The sequence below is a fragment of the Benincasa hispida genome, chromosome 12 (genome assembly GCF_027475165.1).
Source record: "Benincasa hispida cultivar pf3 chromosome 12, pf3_genome.v1.1, whole genome shotgun sequence".
Taxonomy (NCBI): domain Eukaryota; kingdom Viridiplantae; phylum Streptophyta; class Magnoliopsida; order Cucurbitales; family Cucurbitaceae; genus Benincasa; species Benincasa hispida.
Window position 1 is genome coordinate 39,843,793 of NC_143489.1, and position 11,817 is coordinate 39,855,609.

Below are 11,817 nucleotides of genomic sequence, written 5' to 3' on the forward strand. Positions count from 1 at the left end.
AAGGGAGAGATGCTACAATTCAACTCATCATGCGTTGGATTTATCAAGCTGATATTCTCTTGAATAAAATTCGGTTGAAAAGTTTTCAAATAATGATTGAAGCCATAGGACAATTTGGGCTGGGGTCGATACCTCCTTATCCTGAGGCAAGAGTAACATGTTTGAGAAAGGAAGTAGAACACAAAAAATTTAATGAGTAACCACAGGTTGAATGGAAAAGAAATGGTTGTTCTTTGATGTCTAATGAGTGGGCTGATAGAAGAGATAAATCCCTTATAAATTTTTTTGTGCATTCTGCTGCGGGACATTGTTTTTGGAATCGATTGATACATCTTCATGCATCAAAACTGGAGAAAAAGTATTTGAACTATTGGATAGCATAGTGGAAAAGATAGGAGAAGAGAATATTGTCCAAGTTGTGACTGATAATGTCTCGAACTATGTCCTAGCTGGCAAATATTTGAAAGCAAAGCGGCCACATTTATAATGGACACTATATGCTGTCTACTATTTAGATTTGATATTAGAGGACATTGGGAAGATTGATCAGATCAAAAGATGTCTTAAAAGGGCTATAGCACTAAGTGGTTTTATTTATAATCACTTGTACGTACTTAACATGATGAGAGAATTCACCAATCAACATGAATTGGTGAGATCGGTGGTTACACGTTTTGCAACATCGTTTTTGACCCTAGCAAGTGTCTATAAGAATAAAGCGAACTTGAGAAGATGTTTATTTCTGAGAAATGGACGACTTCTAAATGGGCAAAAGATCCAAAGGGAAAGAAAGCAATCGACATTGTTTTGATGCCATCCTTTTGGAACTCAGTGGTCTACACTTTAAAGGCATCTAGACCATTAGTTTGAGTACTTAGACTTGTCGATGGTGATAAATTTGCAATGGGATATATCTATGAGGGCATGGATAGGGCAAAAGAGGCCATTAAGATTGGGTTTAATGATAATGAGATGAAGTACAAGCCAATTTGGGAGATCATTGATAAAAAATGGGATTATCAACTTCATCGACCATTACATGCTGTTGGATATTATTTGAATCCATCACTTTTCTATGACCACAAGGATAGAATTACTCAAGATGTTGAAGTCATGAGTTGTCTTCTTAAAGTTGTGCAAAGATTGATACCATCTACTAAAATAAATGCACAGTGGAATTAGAGTTATATTATGAAGCTAAAGGCAAGTTCGACATTGACTTAGCAATCAACACGAGGAAAGTTAAAAACGCCAAGTAAGGACATTCCCTACTACATTAATGGTGTATATAAGTATATTATTTCTAAATCATGTCAAATGTGTGAACATCATCATGGTGGGCTCTTTATGGTGGTAGTACTCCAGTTTTGCAAAATTAGTCATGAGAGTCCTTAATTTGACGTGTAGTGATTTTGGGTGTGAGTGCAATTGGAGTGTTTTCGAACATGTAAGTGATCATTTTGTTTTCTACATTATTAATTTAAAATTTAAAATAAACTTCTAACTCCATAATGGTTAATAATTTGTAGATTCATACAAAAAAGAGGAACATGTTGGAATAGAAGTGCTTAAATGATCTCGTTTATATAGAGTATAATCAAGCACTTAAAGAGCACTTTGATTTAAAGGATCAACTTGATCCAATCTCCTTAGATCATATAGCCGAGAGTAATGAATGGCTGGTCGGAACATTGGATGAAGAAAATAATGAAACTGAAGTTGACAATGAGCTAGTTTTTGATGACGACGACCTCATATGGGGAGATGTAGCTCGTGCTAGTAGTGTTAGAGAACCCATCACGTACACTAGATCAAAAGAAAAATCAACTGCCTCTGCCTCTGCCTCTGCCTCCACTTCTAGAGTTCAAAAGCAAATACCAACTATACAAGTGTTTAGTGATGAAGATGAGGACCACGATGAAGAGGAATTAAACATCGTGGACGTTGGCCAATGGGGAGCAATGGACGAAACCTTAGATTTAGATGGGTATAATGTTGAATTTGACGTTTGATCGTGTTTTGAACTTTTACTTTTAGAGTTTTGTTCATTTTTATTTATTAGATTACTATTATTAATATTTAAGGCTTTGACATTTGTATATAAACTTATGTTCTTCTTCTACATATAATATATACTTATTTATTTAATCATTGTGCATCGCTTCGCTCGAGCGTCACTTTCTTGTCGTCTCTCGCCTTGAGGTGATCAAGAGACTTGTCGCCTTGAGGTGTGCCTTGCACTTTGAAACACATTGACTAGTAGATGGTATCAATCTTTGCACAACTTTAAGAAGACCACTCATGACTTCAACATCTTGAGTAATTCCATCCTCGTAGTCATAGAAGAGTGATGGATTCAAATAATATCTAGCAGCATGTAAAGGTTGATGAAGTTAACAATCCCCATTTTCTATCAATGATCTCCCAGATTGGCTTGTACTTCATCTCATTATCATTAAACTCACTTTTAATGGCCTCGTTTTACCCTATCCATAGCCTCATAAATATATCCCATTGCAGGTGATCACCATCGATAAGTCTAAGTACTCGAACTAAGGGTCTGATACCTTTGAAGAGTGATACCATCGATAAGTCTAAGAAGAGTGATGGATTCTAAGTACGTCAAAACAGTGTTCGCGGCTCTCTTTCCGTTTGGATCTTTTGCCCAGTTGGAAGTAATCCATTTCTCAGAAATAAACATCTTTCACAAATTAGCTTTATTCTTGTGGATACTTGTGAGAGTAAAAAACGATATTGCAAAACGTGTAACCATCGGTCTTACCAATTAATGTTGATTGGTGAACTCCCTCATCATGTTAAGTACATACAAGTGATTATAAATAAAACCACTAAGTGCTACATCCCTTTTAAGATACCGTTTGACCTGATCAATCTTTCCATTGTCCTCTAATACCAATCTGAACAGTGGGCAGCACATGATATCCAATATAAATGTGGTCACTTTGCTTCCATATATTTGCCAGCTAGGACATAGTTTAAGGCATTATTAGTCACAACTTGGATAATAATCTCTTCTCCTATCTTTTCCACCATGCCATCCAATAGTTCAAACACTTTTTCTCCAATTTTGATGTAGGAAGATGCATCAATTGATTCCAAAAACAATGTCCCAGCAGCTGAAAGTATTAAAAAGTTTATCAAGGTCGTATCTCTTCTATCAATCCACCCATCGGACATCAAATAGCAACTATTTCTTTTCCATTCAATCTCATGGTTACTCATTAAATTTTTTGTGTTCTACTTCCTTTCTCAAACATGTTACTCTTGCCTCAGGATAAGGAGGTATCAACCCTGGCCCAAATTGTCCTATGACTTCAATCATTATTTGAAAATTTTTCAACCGAATTGTATTTAAAGGAATACCTGTTTGATAAATCCGACACATGATAAACTGACCCGTTGCATCTCTCCCTTCATCGTTGTATTTTTTGGGTGATGATCGATTGTTTCAGCTTCTTTAATCTATTTCGATTATCAACCACCTTTGTTGGATTTGGATACATAAATTTATCCATTGCTTCCTTAGTTCGTGGGGGCTTTGCTTGTATTGCGATTGAATTGCTCGTTTTCTAGATATTACGGTACTTGATCCTCCATCGCCATCGCCATCCCATCTCGATCAATAATATTCAAATCATAAGCACCATGGTCTGGAGGGTATTACTTTTCCCCCTCTTTGCTTTTGTCTTCATTTGATACTCGTTCATTTCCTCTCTTACATTAGGTGGACACTTAACATGCTTTTACATTTCGATTTCCACCAAGTGTTGTGTTGCTCGACAAATGCCACCCTTGGTGACTTTTTCGCAAAACATACATTTGCACGTGTTCGCATCCTTTTTATTTTCTAATATCACATACTGCCAACTAGGTTATTTGCATTTTTGCTCTCCCATCCTATTATAAAAGAATAGAAACAACACCTTAAAAATCACTAGTGTTAACTGCTAATAGAGTAGTAGTATGTTATACTAGAATGAGGATTTACTTTATGAAGTAATAGTCTAATTGTATAGCAATAAAACTAATATTGAAGTTCTTACTTTTGTATAGCAGTAAACAAAAGAGAAGTTAGGAAAAAAAACATGAATTGAGCAACCACTCGATGGAGAAAGGGAAGAAATGGGGAAGTCTCAATTTTCATTCAATTACTACTCAAAATAAAACCAGACGTTTGGACCTTAATCAATCATAAGAAAATGTTAAAAGATAGAAGGAGATACAAAATTTACGTGGAAAACCCTAGAACAGGGAGAAAAAACCACGATAGAGAGCTCCTTTTTATTATTTGTTAACTTACCCTTGTACAAGAAAGAGTAGGCTCTTTAGAAAACCTTAATATAGAAAAATTAGGGCAAAGTAAAGGTACTAAAATGCCCCTTATTTTCAATCCCCCCTCAAATTGGGGCATAAATGTCAACTAGACCCAACTTATTGCACAAGAATTAAAGCTTTGCCTGAGTAGATCGTTGGTGAGATTGTCGGCAACTTATTGACCAGAAGGAATGTAAGGAATACATATATTGCCACTGTCTAATTTTTCTTTGATAAAGTGTCTATCGATCTCTACGTGTTTTGTTCTATCATGTTGCACAGGATTGTTGGCTATGCTTATAGCTACTTTGTTATCATAATAGAGCTTCATAGGAAGATCACTGTCTTGATAAAGATCAGATAGAACTTTCTTCAACTAGATTTCTTCACATATTCCTAGACTTATAGTGCCGTATTCTGCTTCAGCACTACTTCTAGCAATCACACCTTGCTTCTTGCTTCTCCATGTGACAAGATTACGCCACATAAACGTACAGTATCCAGAAGTTGACTTTCTGTCTATAACAGATCCTGCCCAATTAGAGTCGATGTAAGTTTCAATGCATTTTTTGTCAGTTTTCCTGAACATCAGACCTTTACTTGGAGTAGTTTTCAAATATCTCAGAATTCGATTCATGGCTTCCATATGTTCCTCATAAGGAGCCTGCATAGACTGACTAACTACACTGACAATGTAGGATATATCTGGTCTAGTATGAGATAAGTAAATCAATTTTTCCATTAGACGTTGGTTTCTTTCTTTATGAATAGGAACTTTGTCAACAGAATCTCCCAGCTTAGCATTGAATTCTATAGGTGTATCAACAGGTCTACATCCAGTCATACCTATCTCTTTCAACAAATCAAGTGTGTATTTCCATTGAAAAACAGAAATCCCCCCTCTCTTGATCTTGCCACCTCCATTCCAAGGAAATACCTTGGATTTCAAGGTCGTTAATCTCAAATTATTCTTCTTAAGCTTGATAATCTTAGCGGCATTATCTCCTGACAAAACAATATCATCTACGTACACAATTACAACATCAATTTTTTCTGATACTGACTTTTTTGTGAACAGAGTGTGATCAGAGTGCCCTTGAGTAAAACCTTGGGACTTAACAAAGTTAGTGAACTTGTCAAACCAAGCTTTAGGAGACTGCTTTAAACCATACAGAGACTTCCTGAGTTTACAAACGTGATGGTCAAATTGAGATTCAAAACTAGGTGGACTCATATAAACCTCTTCCTCTAATTCACTATTCAGAAAAGCATTTTTCACATCAAGTTGGTAGAGAGACCAGTCTTTGTTAGCTGCCATTGAAAAAAGGACTCAGACCGTGTTTAACTTCACTACAAGAGAGAAAGTTTCTAAGTAGTCTATTTCATAGGTTTGAGTAAGTCCTTTAGCTACCAATCTGGCCTTGTACCTGTCAAGAGTTCCATCTGACTTGTACTTTATAGTGAACATCCACATGCACCCAACTGATTTATACCCTTTAGGAAGAGCCACACTTTCCCAACTGTTACCGAATCCAGGTTAGTGTTGAAAGCCCTGAACTCATAAGACAATTTACAGTAAGAGAGAAAGCTATGCATGGGATAGTTAGTACATGACCTGGTACCCTTTCTCAAAGCAATGGGCATATCAAGAGAGACATCATAACTCCCTGTTTTGCTTGACCCCTCATCAGTAAGAGGACAGTGGTCACACTCAATTACTTGCGGCAGAGTCTCACCCTCACCTTCCTGTGTTTCTTCTAATAACTCATCACTAACTGCAACTTTGGCATTCTCTGGAGCGATCATATCAGGTTTTTCATTCTCAACCACATCACAACTATCACCTTTAACACAAACATCAGTATTATCACAAATATCACCTTTAACACAAACATCAGTATTATCAGAGATAGAAGTACCTTGAGTTGGTGCTGGTTCCGATTCATGGACCGTAGCCGGTGGAGCAACATGCGACACTATTTCCTTTATGAGATTCTTCCAGTAGTACGTTATCCATGGAACTTGTTTGGTAGGAAGAATAGTATATTCGTACCCAGAATAGGTTAAGGAAGAAAGTTCTTAGGAACCAAAGATGTGGACCAATTAGTTTCTTCACTAGTGTTCTCCCCCTGAAGAGGACTAATAGGAAAGAATGGTTTATCCTCAAGGAACGTAATATCCATAGACACGAAGTACTTTCGTGAGGATGGATGAAAACACTTATAACCTCGCTGGTGAAGGGGGTACCCGACAAAGACACATTTATGAGCATGATGGGTAAATTTAGTGCGGTTAGGACCATAACTATGAACAAAGGCAGTGCACCCAAACACCTGAAGTGGAACACCTGGAATAAGACGTGTGGTTGAGTATGACTTTTTGAAGCATTCAAGAGGAGTTTGGAATCGAAGAACACGGGAAGGCATCTGATTGATAAGAAAAGCTGCAGTCAGAACAACATCTCCTCATAAGTAAGAAGGAAGAGAAGTAGATACCATGAAGGATCGTGCAACCTCGATAAGGTAGCGATTTTTCCGTTCGGCCACCCCATTCTGTTGAGGAGTATATAGGCACAAGAGTTTTGATGAACAATGTTTTTAGAAGTCAGAAACTCATGAAAGGTGTTACTAAAGAACTCACGACCATTGTCACTACGAAGGATGACAATTTTTGTGTTAAACTGAGTTTCCACTGTAGTTTAAAATTGTTGAAATATCGATGAAACCTCAGATATAACACAGATATAACACTAAGAAGAAACACCCATGTAAAATGAGTGTGATCATCAATAAATGTTAAAAACCAACATTTCCCATAAGATGTGATGTTTGAGGGACCCCAAACATCATTATGGATAAGAGTGAATGGGTGGGAAGGTTTGTAGGGTTGGGATGAAAAGGTAACCCGATGCTGTTTTGCACGAACATATATCACAAGACAGAGAGATATCAACATTGTGAAATATATGAGGAAATAAATACTTCATATATTGGAAATTTAGGTGACCAAGACGAAAGTGCCATAATATATAGTCTTTTTCAGAAGTTGAGAAACAAGAAGATAACAAACTAGTCCTATAACAATTCTTAGAGGAAGCATCATCATTAAGGAAATAGAGTCCCCTAGCGTGCCGGGCAGTGTTTTCATTTGGATAATAGCATCGACCCCAACAACACCAGGGTTATTTTGGTTATTCACTTGAGATTGTGAAACACCATCCGTTGAATCACTCACGAGTGCTTGGCCAGGATTTGACTTATCGTTTGGAGGACGATGTTTGCCATTTGGAAGTCGACCATGTGACTTCCAACACTGATCCTTAGTATGCCAAGGTTTCTTGCAATGTTCACACACTGGAGGTGGTTTACCATTCTGTTTGTCATCATCAGACCCAAATGATTTTACACCAAATTCAGCAGAGTCGGTGGTTGACACAATACAGTTGTTCATGGCACTTGATCTACCTTCATTTAAACGAACCTCAGAGCAAACTTCGATGAGAGAATGTATCGGCATCTATCCCAGTATTCGACTGTGCACTGTATCAAACTTGGATTCAGACCAGCAAGAAAGTCGTAAACGTGATCAATTTCCTCAATTTTAGAGTACTGAACTCCACCACACGGACAATCCCAACCAATTTCACGACATAGATCCATCTCTTGCCAGATTAGAGACAGTTTATTGAAATAGGAAGTAACATCCATTGTTCTCTGTTTGCACTCATGAACTTGTTTACGCAAGGTATACAAACGGGACACGTTCTGTCTTTTAGAGTACAGTTTCTGTACTACATCCTAGATATCTTGAGCAGTTGCAACATACATTAAGGGTATTCCTATCTGTGGTTCCATACTGTTAACCAACAAGGATCGAAGTAAGGAGTCTTCCCCTTTCCAAATGCGCTCTTGTGGATCTCCAGGTCTAGGTCTTGGTATCTCTCCAGTTAGATACCCAAACTTATGACGCCCCTCGAGGGCCATCTTGATGGATTGAGACCAAGAAAAATAATTGTGGCCATTTAGCTTCTCTCCTGTAATGAAACCGACAGGATTTCCCATAGATCCAGACATAACATTTGTTATAGGTAAAGTAGGAAAGGCGGTTATCGGATTCTCTAAATACATCAGTAGATTGGAAGATAAATCTAAATTTACGGGAGTCGGTTGGAGATTTGTAGTAGTCCCAAGAGCTGCCTTAAGAGCGGCAATATGCTGTTGAAAGTTAGCTAATTGTTGTTGAACTACTATTGGAGATAGACCTATCGAACCCGAAGCACCATGGTTGGTCGTAAGAGGTTGCATGTGACTGGTCGTGGCCGACACGGTTGGTTGCTGTCCACTGTGAAAGGATGAAGATTCCCTTGTTTCAAAAGTGTGCTTATGGTCTTCAACTTTCGTGCGACTCAGATGGCATGTGCTCAGGTGGCTAGCGCTAGGAAGGTTGATGCTCGGGTAGAGAAGCATTGATGTGTGTGTGGTGCTCTGGTAGTTGGCATTAGGGAGGTCGGTGCTCGGGTAGAGAAGCGTGGGCTGTGTCTGGCAGCGGCAGGCAGAACCAATGGCGAGGGAGGCGGCAACGGCAGCGTTGACGTCGAGCTGAGGAGAAGTGGCAATGGCATCTAGAGGTAGCAGTCAACAGCTGCTTGTACGGCGGCGGTGGTGGCTGCACTTGTTTGGAGATGGTAGTGTCCCCGATTGCTATGTTTGGTGAAGATTAAGGAACCAATGGTTAATTTTCGTTGATGACGGCTAGGGTTTCGTCACCACGCTCTGATATCATGTTACAAAATAGGAGACACAAGATTTACATGGAAAACCCTAGAAGAGGGAGAAAAAACCACGATAGAGAGCTCATTTTTATTATTTCTTAACGTCAAGAAAGAGCCTAGATATAAATAGGCTCCATAAAACCCTAATACAGAAAAAATAGGGCAAAGTAAAAGTCCTAAAATGTCCTTAGGGCTAATATATACAACCCTAATACATTCAATGAAAATAGAAACTTACTGCGACCTCCATTTAGGAATGCTGACTACATATCCGGCTGATACACATGGAAGTTCTTATTGTAGTATAACAGCAAACAATTTCCCTGTCAAAAAATCAGCTTCTAAGGCTTATATCCCAGTGCTTCAAGTTCTCTTTCTAGCAACCTAAGGGGTGTTTTCCTCCGATCATTTGTCTTTCCAGAATTTGATTCTCCTCCCTTGATTAGCTTTCAAGTCCAGAAAATGGAAGAAGAAACCACAATTTCTTGCCATGTCAAACGAGTCTTGGGGGGAGTTTTCCGACCTGGGGTTCTCACTATAAATACTTGAAATCATATTCTTCCACAGAAGCATCTTCCTCCTGAGTCAATCTCGAGGGCAGTATTATTCATTATCATTATTATTATTTTTTGTGGTGATAAGTCATAATCACTAATCCTCCGTATTGAAGGGGAAGAATACTGTGTTATTAAGTTCTCATAGCCCATAGGGATGCTACTAAGAACTCATTCTCTCTTGTTTGTGATTAGCTGGTTAGTCCTTGCTTTTCGAATACATTGAGTTTTTGTCATTACTCATTAGATGCCTTACAATGGCTTTCTTACCCTTTAATGTCAAGTCTTCATTTCTCTATGCAAGGTTGGGGAGGATTTGACTGAAGGCGAGGCAGCGGTTTTATTGAACTATGGATGGATGCCAAATAGTGGCTTGGGTACAATGCTGAACTACCGAGGTAGAGTCGTTCACGACCGGAATAATGAGGACATCTCCGAATGGAGATCAAAAATAGGGAAGCTATTGATGGATGGTTATAATGGCGGAGCTCTTGTGCAAGAAAATACTTCAAAGAAGGTTGCAGAATACAGCAGTTTCCAAACCACACAAGTTAAACTGGAACTCTGATTGCTGTTAGTTTCTCATAGTTTACTGTTTGCGTACAATTTGTACAAATATTCCATTTGCTCTGAAAGTTCAGAATAATTTCAATCTGTCCAAGCTTGTTCATGAATCTGAAGTGAAGAATAATTAATTCTCATTTGTATATGAATAAAATGACTCAGCTACATAGTTGGAACGTGGCTGTTTGTTATTATGTTAATTACTTCTTCAATGTTCATTCTAAAGCAATTCTCGATCTTTTTTTTTTTATCTTTTGGGTCTCTTATGGTCATTCTTTTCCTGGCACAAAATGGATGATTTGGTGGTTGGTTCTTATGCGTGCTTTCTTTTGGACTTTTTGGTGCGAGTACAACTGCCGTATTTTCAGGATTTCTTTTTCCACTTTTGATAAATTTATGGATTTGGTTGTTTGCTACTTTTTATTCATGTAAGAATAAGCACATGTTTAATCAATTTTAATTTGTCTTTTTTAGAGTTTGATTGGATTGACTTGAAAAAAAAAGGTTTTTTAAAAAAATTCTTTTTTATTTAGATACTTTTGATAAAAATTTGTTTAAAAAACACTTGAAAATTATTGAGTGGTGTCAAATATTCAAATTTATTCTAAAATGATTTATTTTTTAAAATTATATATTTAAAAATGTATTCCAAATGTACTCTATAATTTTTATATTTATCTATTGGTTTTTAGAGTTTTTCGAGAAAGGTTTTTTTTCCCTGTTGATTGTTATGACTTTAGGCTATGTATTTGTAAAACTGAAACGGATGGTTATTATACCATGTGTTTGTATTAAAATCAAACATTTTTCACTGTCTCGAATTTGTATTATGAAATTATTGTCTATTTTTTCTTGCATTGGCTTTAAATTATGGCTAAATATAACAAATTCCTAAACCTTTAGGAATTTCTACTTTGGTTCTCGATCTTTTAAAATTCTTGATTTTGTAGTATTAACAATTTTCACTTCAGTCCCTATGATAGAAAATTTTGTTTAGGGTAATCATTTTATTTTTAGCTTTTAATTTTCAACTGAAAATTAAGCACACCTCTTTCTCTTTTAAATTTCTTGTTTTGTTGTCTATATTTTACAAATATTATAAACCAAAATTTGAAAATTAAAGTCCTATTTGATAAATCATTTGGTTTTTGATTTTTGTTTTTTAAAATTACGCCTATAGGTAGTACTTCCGCCTCCAAGTTTCTTCCTTTGTTATTAACTTTTTACTAATGGTTTAAAAAACTAAACTAAATTTAAACACTAAAAAAATTATCTTTTAAAAATTTGATTTTGTTTTTGAAATTTGGTTAAGAATTCAACCATTATATTTAAGAAAGATGTAAATTATTGTAAGAAATAGAAATGGAGAGAAAATAGGTTTAATTTTCTAAAGCTAAAAACAAAAATGAAATAGTTATCAATCGGGACCTAAAAAAATAGTTTTTATTTTTGTTTTTTGAAATTTAGTTAAGAATTCAACTCTTTTACTTAAGAAAGATATAAATCATGATAAAAAATTGGAAAAAAAAAATACTAAATTTTCAAAAACCAAAATCAAATGGGGCTAGGTTAATGTTTTATTAATATATTTGG

General features: G+C 36.5%; 1 protein-coding gene across 47 annotated transcripts in view; it reads left to right on the forward strand.

The window, feature by feature from the left end:
• Positions 1 to 10,424, forward strand: part of LOC120067269 (uncharacterized) — a 38,596-nt gene extending 28,172 nt beyond the window's left edge. For 42 of the 47 annotated variants that reach the window (XR_016525142.1, XR_016525143.1, XR_016525145.1 and 39 more), the window contains one exon: positions 9,965 to 10,424. Coding sequence is in view for 43 of the 47 variants with exons in the window: in XM_039018800.2 (XP_038874728.2) it covers positions 9,965 to 10,228 (264 nt within the window). In the remaining 4 variants the exon portion in view is untranslated. Of the gene's footprint in view, positions 1 to 9,944 lie in introns of all 47 variants that reach the window. The other 5 variants (XM_090307874.1, XM_090307888.1, XM_090307878.1 and 2 more) reach the window with 1 other exon arrangement.
• Positions 10,425 to 11,817: the final 1,393 nt, after the last annotated feature.